The sequence below is a fragment of the Calonectris borealis genome, chromosome 25 (genome assembly GCF_964195595.1).
Source record: "Calonectris borealis chromosome 25, bCalBor7.hap1.2, whole genome shotgun sequence".
NCBI classification, from domain to species: Eukaryota; Metazoa; Chordata; class Aves; order Procellariiformes; family Procellariidae; genus Calonectris; species Calonectris borealis.
Genome location: NC_134336.1, coordinates 3,538,831 through 3,553,441, shown reverse-complemented (window position 1 = coordinate 3,553,441; position 14,611 = coordinate 3,538,831). Strand labels below are relative to the sequence as shown.

The 14,611-nt window shown below is 48.5% G+C and overlaps 1 protein-coding gene across 2 annotated transcripts; it reads left to right on the top strand.

Annotated features, from left to right (window-relative positions):
- The first annotated feature begins 6,659 nt into the window (after positions 1 to 6,659).
- Positions 6,660 to 14,443, top strand: CNR2 (cannabinoid receptor 2). 2 transcript variants are annotated; one of them, XM_075173674.1, is made up of 3 exons: positions 6,660 to 7,070; positions 11,330 to 11,529; positions 11,878 to 14,443. In XM_075173674.1, exon 3 carries the CDS (start codon positions 11,945 to 11,947, stop codon positions 12,986 to 12,988), a length of 1,044 nt encoding a protein of 347 aa, XP_075029775.1. In that variant the 5' UTR covers positions 6,660 to 7,070; positions 11,330 to 11,529; positions 11,878 to 11,944; the 3' UTR covers positions 12,989 to 14,443. The 2 variants fall into 2 exon arrangements, with proteins under 2 accessions (XP_075029775.1, XP_075029774.1); XM_075173673.1 differs by having other exon boundaries at positions 11,330 to 11,754.
- The last annotated feature ends 168 nt before the right edge of the window (positions 14,444 to 14,611 follow it).

Below are 14,611 nucleotides of genomic sequence, written 5' to 3'. Positions count from 1 at the left end.
CCCCAACCCCCGGCCACGCAGCCAGCTTCACCCCACTCGCTCGGGAATTAGCACAACAAAAGGTGAGAGGGGTGGCCGCGCCAGCTGCCGCCTGGGGCTTCAAAGAGGTAAAATAATTAAAAAACAAACAAACAAAAAAACCCTCCGGCTGTAAGAGGGTCCCCGGGAGCGGGGATTCACTGAACAGCGAACAAAGAGCAAAATCCAGCCCCGCAGAGATCCCCCGCAGCTTTCAGATCGCCAAAAAACCTCGAGTTCGTCGAGCCCATACCCCACACCTGCATGTAGTTAAATTAAATAATTTTTAACATTTAAATTATTAAAAATAATTTAGAGGGATTTTTAATGTCAAAGTGTAGGGAAATGCGTAAAGGGGAAAAGCCTCCACGGGTTTAAACTACTGTTGTGGGAAGGGATTCAAAACTGCAGAGCCCCCGGCACTGGCTGCTGTTTGTGTTCATATTCACATACTCTTGTTTTGCCTCAAGGGATCACCTGCACTGAAACGCACGAGATTTGGCCTTTACCATGTACAGGCTGAATGAAAATTACATATACACAAGAAACCTGCACACTCAAGAGAGGTCCCACTCCCTGTCCACCACCACTGAGGGGCCAGTCAAGCACTATACACTGCATTAAGGACGAAAAACAAAGAATCTTAAAATAAAATGGAAAGCAACTAATTCAGTTTAAACAACACCGAGGGGTACGGGGGCAGGGGGAAGTATTTAAAAACAATGAACATTCAGAGGTTTTATTTTGAGTATAGACAGACACCTTGAGTTCAATGAGTTACCCTGCATTTTTAGCTACAGAATGGAAAAATTATTTTTTCCTCCTTTATCTGTAAACCACGTAAAACAGAGCTGGTTTCTTACTGACCAGCACCTAATATTACAGGGCTCTGACCCACCATAGGGTCTTCAGGCACTAACAGAACAAAGACAAGTACTCCAAAGAGAAGCTGCATCTTTAAGAAGTTTGTATTTCATTATGCAGTGTTATTGAAAAGGCATGGTATGTTTCAATACACAAGATGTGTTGACATAACCAAGCCCAGACTTTTGTTCATGTTCTTTATTGTATGTTTGCACAAACCAAGCTGAGATTAATTTGTTTTCCTCCCTTTGCTCTGTATTTCTTGGCACAATGTTATGGCTAAGATACTGTTGTCTTCTATCTAAATGAAAGCTACTAAAAGTATCTGCTGTAAACAAACACTTAAGCCTTGAAATTCCACTAATTATCTCAAACAACTCTCCTATAATGCACATCAACAGGTTTTTACTTTGGTTCCATCTTTAGTGTGTTTATATCTGCTAAAACATTATCTCAGTGTGTACATGTTTTTAAGTCAGGACATGTCACTGAGATTTAGAAATAGCATTTTATTGGCTGCAAATGTGCTCTCTTGTCTGGGGAGCAGAACAGCCATGTACTTTTCAATTCAGATGAAGGATGACACAAGGTCTGGCAGTCTTTCCTCACTATCTTCTAGATATTTCAGAAAACATCTTGTCTTTCAGAAATGATTTTGGGGTCAAGCTGACACATTTAGCCAGAGGGGAGCAGGAAATGTCAGTGATAAACCAATTCTGTATTTGTGCAGAAACTGTTTCTCTGAAACACACCAGGAAACCAGTTGCATGCTACAGAACATTGTGTCATTCAGAGTTCAAGCAGGAACACAAGGGGTATTTTTTAAATCAAAAGGCAGTCCAGAATATCCAAAACATCACAATGCTCAACTTGCAAGCAAAGAGAAAGTTACCTATACTTCACACTTCAGCTGCTAAAACCTTGGGCAGGTTTCCTCTCCTGCAGTGGAAAAAAAGGAGATATTCCCAGAGCTACAGTAACCTAACATGTACAGAAGCACTCGAGTGCCTGCCGTGTCTTGGACTACATGTCCTGAAGACACAGCACACTCAGTCGCAGGGTCTTGATCCCTTATCATCAAGATCTGAGATCACTTCAAGAGAAGCTACTTCACTCCCTCAAATAATGATTTTTAAACCCTCTTTCTTTTTTTTCAATGGCCTCAACACAAGACTTCTTGTTCCAAAGCCTACAGCACTATATTCACCTCAGTTACTCAGGGCAGACTGTCTGGGCTGCAGTGAGATGCGAGCTGCCTCCAGGAGCAGCTCATGCCCACCATTCATGCCATGCAGCCCTCCCATCTGCTAAAGACAAGAGGCAGTGCCCTCAACCCATCTGCTAAAGACAAGGCCCAAGAGGCAGTGCCCTCAAACATGCTGCTTGAACAGGGTAGTACCTCCAAACCTAACTCCGCTGTGTATTGCCACATGGCAACACAGACTCAATGACCTCAGCTCCACTACACCTTTGCTACATGCTTTTATAACCTATTGTACATGTTTTTTCTATTGTGCAAATGTCTGGATTATTCTGCTTCCTCCAGGTAATCCAAGGCTGACTGGAATAACTACCAAGTTTCCTCATGTTCCCAGGGAGCCAGTTTCTTCAGTAGAATCTACATTACTCAAATCCTCCTCTCTGCCCTCCACCACACTTTTGCTGCCACACTGACAACTCAAGGTTTTCCCTAGCCACTATCATTTTTCACTCAGCATCTCCATCCTCTCTCAAAGCAAGTGTTAATACCAGCCCAGGGAAGCAGCTCCATCTGTGCTGGCATTGCAACAACTAGCAATTTGCACAGAAGTTCCAGTGAAGACAAAGTCCCCAGAGCTTCATTAGCCCCAAACCAAAATGCTTCCAGCTGTGATCAAGATGATCTAACCATGCTCATATTCATGCCAGAGCATTTCAGTGGAAATACCCACTGATGGATGCTGCAGGAAGTAAGCAGCACAGATGAATCATTTGTTAAGTCAACCATTGCCCCAGTTTTATTCCTCAGGTGACAAGCTTCTGGTGGTACATCATTTTTAGAGCCATAAAAAGTAAACACCTTGGGGTTACTGAGAGTCCCATGACACACTTGAAACTAGTTAGATGTTTCCATCTGAGTCAAACATTAACCAGGGTTACAATCTACCTAAGTTTTCCTCATGTGGGAAATGTGTTGAGTTTGTATTTTCTTAAAAATCTGCACAAGAGTGTTGAGTATACAGTAACATTTAGAATATCCTTTATTCTGTTTGGCAGAGGACCCCTGCTTCTCAATCAAATAAAGCTCAGGAAATCCACAGCAGTGATCTACAGGAACTAAGTGGATATTTGAATCTCTCCAGAGTAAACAGAGAAGAGGTACAAGGCAAGCACCCCAACAATTCAATAAAAATATGTACTTTAATTGCTTGAAGCTCCTTATAAGTTTGTTGCTAAAGCAGAGGCAGGATACCTAAAGATAATTTCTATATAAGCTGTAGATATGAATTAAGTCAGTATCCACCAGTACCTGAGTTGCATCATCTCCAGAATAAGAGTTTCCTCCCCTGCACTGCTGAAACCAGTTACATGCTCAGGAGTGTCTCTGAGAACGCATCTCCTTCGCATGACTGCAGCATGCACATTTGTAGGTATACATATACACAGAACACAACAAACTCAGCACCAAGAGTAAAAACACCATGGACACACACAGCTCATTGAAGATCAATTATCCAAGCCCTGAGCCTTATGGCCCAGGAGGGTTTAAAGGGCTTGTGCTGAAGCAGCTTCATTGCAGCTGATGTCCGAACATTGTAAATAAAAGCACATTCAGGCATGACTCCTGAGTCACACCCTGTAGATTTTCTGTCTCAACAGCTCCCTGTTGAAATCCACACCAGCACTGAGTCACAAAAGCCTGCAGGAACCTTCAGCCCATGTAAATCAATATGCCTGGTTCATATCCTATCAGCAGGAAAAACATTTCCACCCTCAACCCACCTCACTACACAAGAGCAAGCAGAGGTGGCTCTCCAGCAGGACAGCTCACCCAGGGCACAGCCACTGCCTTACAGGGACAGAGAGCAAACTCATCAGACAAGCCCTGCTTTGCTCACATGAGCTATGCTATAAGAGAGAGACTCAAGTCTGTTTTTTTCTGAGCATTTCCTCCAGGAGTGCAATATAAAGTCACACGGGCTCTCTGATTCACACCTTATCAACACAAGCAGTGCCTCCACCCTCAGCCCTGTCTGGGCCACTCAGTTTTCAAATTCAGCCCCAGCAAACACCAAGTCAGAGAAATACAAGCAAGTCACTGTCCTCCCACAAAGCACAGCCACACTTCCTGCAAGTGCTGGTGACTAAGTGCCCCATCACATGAGCTATGTCCTAACAGCAGCCCCAGAGGTTGTTCCCTACTGCTCTGGAGATAGAGAGACAACTACTGAGCAAGACCAAGCTCATAAGCGCTTTTCCCCATTGCCTGCACAGCTTTTCTTTAAGCCTTCCCTCCAGCACACTGCAGGACCAGAGCTAGCAGCTCATTGCGACACAGCCCCAGCCCTTCCTGCACCCCAGCAAGCTGAGGTGCCCACCAGCCAGCCACCTCTGCAGCCAGAGCTAGTACCTGTGTAAGGACTGCAGGGAAAGCATCCCTTCCAAGGTCATCTCCCCCTGCTGCCAGTTCTGCTCAGCCTTATTCACTTGGAGAGATCTGGTACAGCTACTGGCAGCAAGGCAAGAAATGCAAGCTGCTGACGAGACTCTCCTGAAGAGCTCAGCAAAATCCTGCACCACTATCTGCACAACAGCTCAGTTGCACCTGATTGTGCTTCTGGCTTAAATACACTAAAATCAGGTGCACTGAATTCAGGCAACCCCACCCAATTGAGAGAGAGGCCATTTAAAGCCCACCCAGCCAAGGCAGCCTCTTAGAGTCCTACTTGAGTGATGGTGCTCCTTTAGTTACTCATAACTTGGTGATTATGAGTTGACTGTACTTCTGCTCAGTGCCAGCAGGCAAAAAGACAAAAGCAGAACCTGACCTTTATGGGAATGTAAAGCTGGTCATTGATCCCAGATGTTGACCCTGGGTATGGGGGGTTTCCCAAAGCAGGGCTATTCACAGCTGTGTTAGCTGCAGCTGATGCCAGGGGAAAAAAATCCAAGCTAGAGGGGAACAAAAAGCCCTTACATTACGGAAGTCAGCCTTTAATGCTTTTCTTTTACTCTGGCAGGACAATTTTTGCTGTAAAAGAGAGTCCAGAAACCAAATTACAAGCTTCTATCTATGTTGCAGTAATAATGTTTCTTTCTTATAACACGCACTCCTTTGACATAACAGCTCTCTCTGCAGATAGAGGAAACTTGGGTCTATATTTCACAGGATCCTGCTGGATCTGAAGCTGTGACAGAGCACGGAATAGTTTGGGCTGAGTGCTGCTTTTCTAACTCAGGACTAGTATAAAGTATCTTTCTGTTTTTCACTAGCTCTTTACAGTCTCGTATTTGTTCTTGCAAAGGAAAATTTGTCAGTTCATGGGAACCAAAATGGAAGCCGTTATTTTTTGAGACAGAGCTGATAACCTGTCTCTTCTCCTTTGCTTAAACAATATGATGCCATGATGCCTTTCATCTTTATTGTGGTTTCCACACATGAGATACAGAGAGGGCCTTTCAAAACCGCCCAGCCCTGAGCAGCATCGAAAGAGTCAGAGAGGTCCCAGGTCCCAGCTGTGCCTGAGCGCCCTGCTGAGCAGGGGAACCCCCTTTTTCCAGCGAGGGGCCAAGAGGAAGCGCTGGGTTCCCAGTTCTGCCTCTTTCTGAAGCGTCTGCAGGCCAATGTCCCCGCGAGTGTTGTGGGCTCCCCTGGAGAGGGCAGCCAAGCATTGCTGAACACGGGCGCACGGCTGAGCTCCAGCAGCCGCTGGGGAACTCCTGAGCCACAAATAATGGCAGAGAGGAAATATGTGAAGCAAAGATTTGGAGAGCAGGAGATGTAACTGCTATTCAAACCCATCACAAATCCACCAAATGGGGGAACTGGGATCCAAGCAGGAGGGAAGGTTGAGTTCCCACTTGGGAGAAGACGGGTTGATGTGGGAGGAGGTTGCGGCTGCTCTGTAGGATGTCAGAGCAGGACCTGCTGTGGGGCAGGGTCCACTTGGGAGCTAAGGAGCACGGTCTTTCCTTTGCAGCCAGCGCAGTGTGTGCTCCCCACTACAGGTTGTATGGTCTTACCCAACCATAACGTGGCCAGTTCCTTTGGGATTTTGAGCAAACTGACATGGAGCCTTGAGTAACAGGCGATATTCTCCCCGGTGCTCTGGTGTCACCTGCCAGATGTCCCTGCTTTCCAGCAGCCACAGCACAACCTGCAAATACCCAACTACAGGCTGCTGCTGCCCAGCTGAGGAGGAGAAGTGGTTAGCTGCGAGGAAGGATAGCTGAGAGCAGGTAGAGCAGAGACCTCAGCCTCTGCAGCCCTGGGTCCATCATGACTGCAGGGGTATGATTGTGTAACTTAAGACCTTAAGCTGTTTCCTTTCCCTTCCACTTGCAAAAAGAAAATCATCTTACTCTTCTGGCTTTAGCAGAGCACGTTTGTGTACAGAGAAGTGGCTTGCCCACTTTCAGGGGCACAGAGAGGTGGGGTTCTTGCTGTTAATGGGGCTGGCAAGCACACAGAAGATTTCTGAGCTTGCCCTTAGACCTGCACACAGCTAGGTATATCCAGATTTTTCCATGTCTGCCTCCTAGCTCTTTTCTTTCCCCTCCACTTCCCCAGAGAGATCAGAAAAAGACCCTAAATGTCTCTTGCCTCAAACACTTCAGGTACATGGAGGAATCAGAGGGACTGAGCAAATTATTTCAGTGAGTCGGAGGGTTAGGGTGGTTGTGAGATGCGGCACTAGCAGCCAGAAGCAGAACACAAGACCCAAAGGGGAAGTGGGGAAGGAAAGAAAACCTGACACACGTTCACCAAAAGAATGTGAAATGGAGCAAGAAACCAGAGGAAGGATTTGCACTGATGGATTTCCAGCCCACGGGAATAAAACAGAATGGTACAAGAAACCCAGATGAAACCAGAAGTGATGTGAAAGGAGAGGGAAGCAGGCGCCGTCCGCAGCTGCACAAACTGCCCTGAGAGCTGGAGGGATGGGAAGCCCCCAAGCATCCCCAGACCGCAACGCGAGCGAGAGGAGGTGAGTGGTTTGCATTTGCTAACCTGTGGGGAGATCCTGCAGCCAAGGATCCTTTTTCTCCAGGTAAAACACATCGTACCTTTGAGCCCATGGTGCTGACACGCACGCACGCAGACTAGGGAGACTCTGCCGCGCAGGGTTTGTCACAGGGAGATTCCCGGTGTTATTCAGGATAAACTGCAATGCAATGTGTAACAAAGGGTGGGAAAATTGTTTTTTAGGATGAATGCTTTCTTAACAAGAACACAAAAGGTAAGTGTTTAAATAGTAGACTGCGGACTAACTCTTTATAGCTGGTTTTAGGGAATATTAACGTTGGATATGGCAGAGGTATTTCCAAATGTCTCGCAAGCATGGGTATGATACTGAGCTCTCAGGCTGAGCGTCCTGCACGAGTTAGTGTTTATTATGACTCTGCGTATGGTAGTTTTGGTGGAGTCGTAAGGTAGTTTTGGAGAGAGAAGCTCTGTTTTGCCATGCTTTGTAACCAAACTGGCATTTGCAGTGCTGCTCTGCACCCACATACCCGTGTGCTTCGAATGCTGTCACCCGAGCAGTCACACATGGGCAGAACTGGACTCTAAAAAGAAACAAAGCATATAACCTTCAGCGTGGCATTTGTGCCAGACAATTCTTACATCAGGGAGGTAACTCCGCTTGGCATTATTTAGTACGGTCGGAGGGACAAACCGGGATGAACAGCTATTTCCAAAATAATGGCAAAACTTCTGCAACTAAAACAAGAAATCGTATACAAACTAAAATATTTGTAAAGCAAAAGATATTTTGCTTTTTCAGCACGTGAAATGTCCAAGCATTAATGACAATTTTTGCATAAATTACTTCATGTGTTCATATTAGGTAATCACTTAAGACATTTTATTTTATTGTAAAGATCAAATCTCTCAGAAATTGTGGTGTTGAAATATTCAAGGCCAGCACTTTCAGAGTGCTGCAGGCACATTGCACTGGCTGATTGCAGCAAGAAAATTTCATTTTACATTATCTAAGCAACTGGTATGTTAACTTATTAATCACAAGGATTCTGAGATGTCTCTGTAAATGAAGAAACCATCCCAAGTGATATCTGAAACCGTGCTGCTGCATCAACGCAGTGTAAGTCTGACAGCTTAAATCAATTGCAGCAATGCACTGAAACGGAAAAGGACTTTTTCACTTGTAAACTTAATTTCCACCGAAGCCAGCGGAGTTATTAGGCTGGAGTGAGTGGGCTCACAAGCAGATCTAACGGGGGGAAGGTTTCTCTGCTGCTTCTCGGCAGACTTTGCAGTCAGTGAGGCTGTATCAGAAATATATTGCATTCACAAATGTCTTATCTGCATTCTGTTCCTAATAGCTGGGTTTCTTGCTCATTCTTGCTTCCATTTGCTGCCTCCTGGGGCTCTGCTATTGTTATTGGTACTGTCTGGGGGTTTCTCCACTGCAAGAGAAGGGGTTTCCATCACTTTATTTTGGCAGAATATCCCCCACCCTGGGAGATCCTGCTGCCAGGAGACACTTTGCTGTGCTGGGAGAAGAACTAATCCTGTGCAGAAGCCCAGGAAATCCCCGCTTGGCTCCTGTGGCTTCCGGGGACGCAGTCCCTCTGTGCCGCAGCCTCCTGGCTCTAAAGGAGGGCGAGAAGCCCCTTCACTCTTTCTTGCTGAGCTGAAACATCAGCCCAGCGGGCAGGGACTCTGGGCTTGTGGGGCTGGTTGTGGTGGGGATGCACAGCCGTGCCCGGGGCTGTAATTCCCAGGGAGGTGGAGATGCTGCCCCTCAGAAGGGGTTTTCCACCCTGGAAGTGGGACTTGCCCCATGGAGATGCTGTAGATCAGCTCTCCCCCGGGATCCAGATATGGGCTGAAGCATGCAGGAGGCAGTGGGCATGAACAAACAAATGGTTGAATCCAGGAGCCCATCTGACAAGAGAAAAATGTCCCCTGGGCAGGAAAAAGCAGACTTATGGCCAAAAAAAAAAGGGACAGGCAGTGCAAGGAGAGGGACTCTTGGCACTGCCCATGTTTTCGTGCTCTGGAGCCTCTGCAGAAGAGATCTTGTGCTGGAGCAAAGCCCCGTGCTTTCCCTCACAGACACGGGAGCTGGAAGGAGGATTTGGGGGAGCTCAATCAAAACTGCAAAGAGATTCGTCCTTGTCATTGTCACAGACACAACAGATGTGGGAAGAAAAGGTCTGGGCTGGCTGGCTGATTGCAACAGAGCCCAGCACAGTATTTTGAACCTGAGGGCTTATCTGAATTACGTCAGCTTAATGGAGAGAACTGGACCAGAACAGTCAGTGCAGGAGTTATTTTGCCATTATAACCAAATTCTCACCCCAAGCAATGTAACATGAGGGATAGCATTTTGCTGGCCTTCAGTCTCTTGCCTAGTGTTCAGTACAATTTCCAAGCTCCGAAGTATGTTCGTTGGACGTTGCACAACTGCAGATACTGAGAATTTAAGATGGTCCTGGGAATGCTGGCTGCAATTAATAGATGCCAAGGTGATGCTGGAGTCTGCTTAATTAAGAGATGTCTTGGTTTGGATGCTGGAGTTTTGGCTGAGGAGTTTTGGATACTTGGAGAGGTATCTGCTGCCCCAATGGCCCCTGGTGAGCCCTGAGATATGTCAAAGTCCATCTGTCCACTAAATCCGTCTCTCTCTGGAGGGAGAAATGTTGTCAGGTTTAATAACAGCAGTTAGTAATTACTGCTGCCCTTGTAGTGTTTCTGTGAAGAGCTGCAGGAAACAAGAGTGCTGTGATTAGAGTGCAACATCTCCAGTGCTGCCTGATTGCCCCATGCCAGAGCCTGATGTAAGAGGAGAGAGGCTTGCTGCAAGGCTGAGCCACATTTCAGCCCAAAGTCCAGGACTCCTCCAGTCTGATATGCCAAGAAATGCAAATCAGGGTTGAACTGCTCTGGCTGTAATGTGCACGGAACACCCTGCAACCGCCGATGTTCGAGCCCCGACAGGCAGGCAGGAGCAAAGTGCTGGGGCTCAGGCTCTTCTCCAAGAGCTCCTGGGCAGCATCTCAAGTGCTCTGGGGTATTTTGCAACTACTGCAAAACACAGAAACAGTGATGGGTGCCAGGGGACGGGGGAATCAGCAGGGAAGGAAGTAACGAAGACAGGTATAAAATGCGTGTCACTGCTAAGATGTTGCGGTCAGAGGTTTCTAGCATGTTGGTCACTGCTGACTATTGTCGCCTCTAAAGAGAGATGTTGCCTTGGCTGAATTTCAAAAAACAGACAGAGAAACTGCAGATGGTCGGCTACAGTTGCCTGGAGCCCAGCAGCCCAGCAGCCCGGCCCCTGCACCACCTGGGCGCTCGCTCCGCTCCCCGGTAGCTGTAGCTGTCACACGTCCCGTCTGCTGTGGCTCACACATTTTGGACATTTCCTCTTTCAAAAGAGAGCTGAGGGGAGGGAGAGACAGTGCCTTGTTTGTTCTGGGGGAAAGGGAACGCTGTCAGCTCAGTGCTTTCCTCCTGCAGCGGGAACTCATGCTCCCATTGCCCGGATGTGGCATCCCGGATACTCAAAGCCAGGCAGATGTTTTCGGGAAGGGGGGTCCTGTCCCATGGGCTTTTGCAGCAGGGCAGTACGACCTGCCGGTGCATGGCACTCGGGACACGGCATCTCTCTGCTAATAAGGCAGCTTTAGTGTATCCGACACCCGCCTCTTCATCTGCTCTCTATAACCCGGTCCACGATGACCTTGTTCCCCCTGTTACATGAGGCAACACAGGGCAGCTGAGCCCTCAATGAAAGTGCATTTGGTTTAAAGCACAAGTATAATCAAGAGCAAGAATGGGAGAAAAATAACACCTGAAGGACAAGCTCATCAGTGTAATAAAAACGAAGGGATTTACCCGCCGGCGGCACTTCCCCTGCCAGCGCCCCTGCAGTGCACTGAGCAGCTCAACATCTGCCTAGGGGAAAACAAGGCATTTCCCTCTATCACATCTCTGCTGAAGCTAAAAATATTGATAAAATTAACATAATTCTCGGCATGGACAGGGGTTCTTAGGTTCAGGTGGTCTAACTCCTGCATATCCCCATTTTTATGTCCAACCTGCACACTAATATCGATGTTAAATATAACTTTTAATCACTCACACATGGGACAGACTGACTCATGACTCAGGGATTATGGGGGGAGAAACACAACTTTAATGAGGCTGAGCTTTATAAAACTGCAATGGGCAAGCTTAAATATAAAACCCGTCTTGTCATTTTATGTGTTTAAACAGCTTTGGTGAAGAGTAAATGCTCCAAAGAGCACTTTGCGTTCCCAGATGAGCTGCACCGAGTCCCTGGCAGTGCAATATTCCTCGGGGCAGCTTCACTCGGACAGGCTGTTCTCCAGGGTCTGTGTCCAGCCACGGCACAGTATCACCACGAGCAGTCCCTTCCACCGTTGCTGGCCTGAGCAGTGAATCCTGGAGGATCGGTAAGAGCTGGCCCAGGATTTGTACAATTCTCAGCGTTGCTGCTTCCCTCTTGTGGTAAGCAAACAGCACGAGAGACGGACATGGTACGGACTAGGGACGTGGTACGGACGTGGTACCCATGAGCTGTGATAGACGGTCTCAGCCAAATCACTGGTGGGACAAAGCCTGGATCTCTGCTGAGAAAGGGTGGAAGTTGGCTCCAGATTTGGGCTGTGGACCTGAAAGTAGGTCTCCTTGGGCTATTTTCCTTTTGTTTGCCTCCCTCTAAAGGAAGGGATGTGTCTGAGTGGGTTGAATTTAGTGCTCGTTGTGCTCCTGTAAGTCCTCTTCACTTCGGTCTTTTTCAGAGCATCTGAAGAAGTGCAGAAGGAAGCAGAAAGGCTCTCTGCAAGCTCCTAGCTCCAGTTAATCACAATGGATATTTGTAAGATACATGAAAATGCCTCCAAATGCAGCGTGAACACTATGGAGTGCTTCATGGTCCTCAGGACGCAAGCACAGAAGATAAGCATTGCCACGCTGTGCGGCCTCTTTGGGACACTGTGCATTTTCGAGAACTCTTTGGTGCTGTACTTGATCTTCTCCTCCCCCAGGACCAGGAGAAAGCCTTCCTACCTCTTTATCAGCAGCCTGGCCTTGGCTGACATCCTGGCCAGCATCATTTTCGTCTGCAGTTTTGTTAACTTCCATGTCTTTAATGAAACTGATTTCTCTAAAGAAACGTTCCTGCTGCAGCTGGGAGGGGTGAACACATCCTTCTCTGCCTCCCTGAGCAGCTTGCTGCTGACAGCCCTGGACCGTTACATCTCCATCAGCCGGCCCTCCGAATACAAGCTCCTGATGACAAGGAAGAGAACGTGGATAGCCCTGGGGGTGCTCTGGGTGACATGTGCGACCATTGCTTCCCTGCCTCTCCTGGGCTGGAACTGCTGCACTCTTGATTCAACCTGCTCCGAGCTGTTCCCGTTTGTGGACGAGAACTATCTGTCAAGCTGGATCTGCTTCATCATGGTCCTGCTGGGGTGTATCATCTACGCCTACGCGCACGTGCTATGGAGGGCTCACCAGCACGTGGCCTACATGGAAAAGCACCAAGTGGGAAAGCAAAACACCAGGATGAGGATGGATGTCATGCTGGCCAAGACCCTCGTCATGGTGCTGACTGTCCTCATGCTGTGCTGGTCTCCGGTCCTCGTTCTCATGATCTACAGCATCTTTGCCAGGCTGAGCAATCACCTGCGCAAGGCGTTTGCCTTCTGCAGCACCCTATGCCTGCTCAATTCCATGGTGAACCCCATTATTTATGCCCTGCGGAGCAAGGAGCTATATTCCTCCCTGAGGATGGTCTTTTCTCGGTTCAGGAGGCAGCGGAAGGCCTCTGAGGAAAGCCCAGAGGCAGAAAGCACCCACAAGTCCTCCGTGATAGAGACCGTCTGCGAGGACATGCGTGTAACGTAGGGAGGCAGCCGTGGAAATTCCGCGCTCCGGTTGGCAGAAACAGTCTGGGTCACTTTTCTTTTTCTTTTCTCTTCTTATATGGAGGTCCTGGGAGATCAGGATCCTGAGGGATCAGATGCCTGTCATGGACCCAGCTCCCGCTGATGTTATTCTTAGACGCTGGGACATAAAGTGCACAGACTTACACAGGCAGCCAGTCCCCAAGCCGCAGAGATACTGCTGCCACGTCAATGTGCCAGCCATGAGGCAGCGGATGATGCCATGCCCCAAAAAGCAGATCCTAATATTTTATGACAAGTCTTCCTGCCTGGCCTCCCGCCTGTCCACCAGTAACCTCGTAACCCATTTTTCTTACATTCAGTGGTGTCTTCCTTACGCTCTATAAAATATAGCTAACCTCAAGTAAAACACTCCGCAGACCTTCAGGTTCTCTAGAAATCCCCAGGTATCACATAACTCTTTCTAAACCCCTTAACTGGGCATGGGCAGAGTTGTACAAGCACCATCAGCAAAGTGCTAATAGCACATCGCTACGTAGCAGAGGTACATCTATTTATACCAGACTTGAACGCCGTCCCGGGGTGTTACGTATTAGCAGCATGGTGACAAAAGGTCTTCATGTCCTGGCAAAGGTGGCAGAGAACAACACCACGTCGTGACGAGCTCCCGCTGACGGTGAATGCCTCGCTGCATCACGCGGGAGCAGGACCGGCAGCAGCAGGAGGTACCTCGGCCCTTGCTGGGAAAGGTGCAGATGGTTTCTCTGGGCTCGCTTGCAGACGGTCCTGGCTAATCATGTCTCACAGCATTTAGGATCGTGTTGATTTTAGCCTCTAATTCTTTATGGAAAACTGAAATGCTCTCACTGTGGCTTATGGACTCTGCCATAGTTGAGGATTTGAGACGGAAGGACTCCGTAGGCAGCACATTTCTCTCAGCAGGCGTTTGTTGGAAATCTGCTGTGCCACGCAGGCATTTGTTGGATGTTATTAAACATTAAAGACATTTTTCAGCCTTTTCTTCCATTAACCTCTGGGGCACAAACCCCTCCAGGTGACAAGTTTAAGCCCAAGCTGGGGCAGATACTCTGAGCATGAGGAACACAATAAATTTTTTTGCAAATTACACAAAAGCAGCACCTTTAGCTGCAAAACCTGGAAGGAGAGCAAAGTGGACGGGGCCCTTTGCCAGTGCCCCAGAGAGCAGCAGGGCTCCTGCCAGCTCCCGAAATGCCTCCGACAGGGATGAGCCTGACCCGGGGCACAGCCACAAGGCCCTTGGACTCTGCCCTGTTTCCCCAGAGGATGCACCCAGCCCTCACCTGCGGGTTTTGGAGCCAGGCCCTGGGCCTGCTCCGGCTGCACAGGAGGGCCAGGGGGAGGGGGGTCTCATGGAGGCTGAGCTGCCATGGGGCCAACCCTGTGGGCTCTCTCCTGGCTCCTCGTGGGATGGACGCTGAGGCTCAAACCGCAGGAAGAGTCACACAGGCGGCTCTAGTGGGGCAGAGCCGGGCTGCGAGGGAGGGAAGGAGGGAGGAAGGGGGCCGCCAGCCCCGCTGGCAGGCGGACCGCAGCCTCGAACCGCCGGCCCCTCGGTGGCAATGGCGGCGCCTCGCCGTTGCCT

Coding starts and splice junctions, on each gene's coding strand:
- CNR2 (XM_075173674.1), top strand. CDS start 11,945: ATGGATATTTGTAAGATACATGAAAATGCCTCCAAATGCAGCGTGAAC.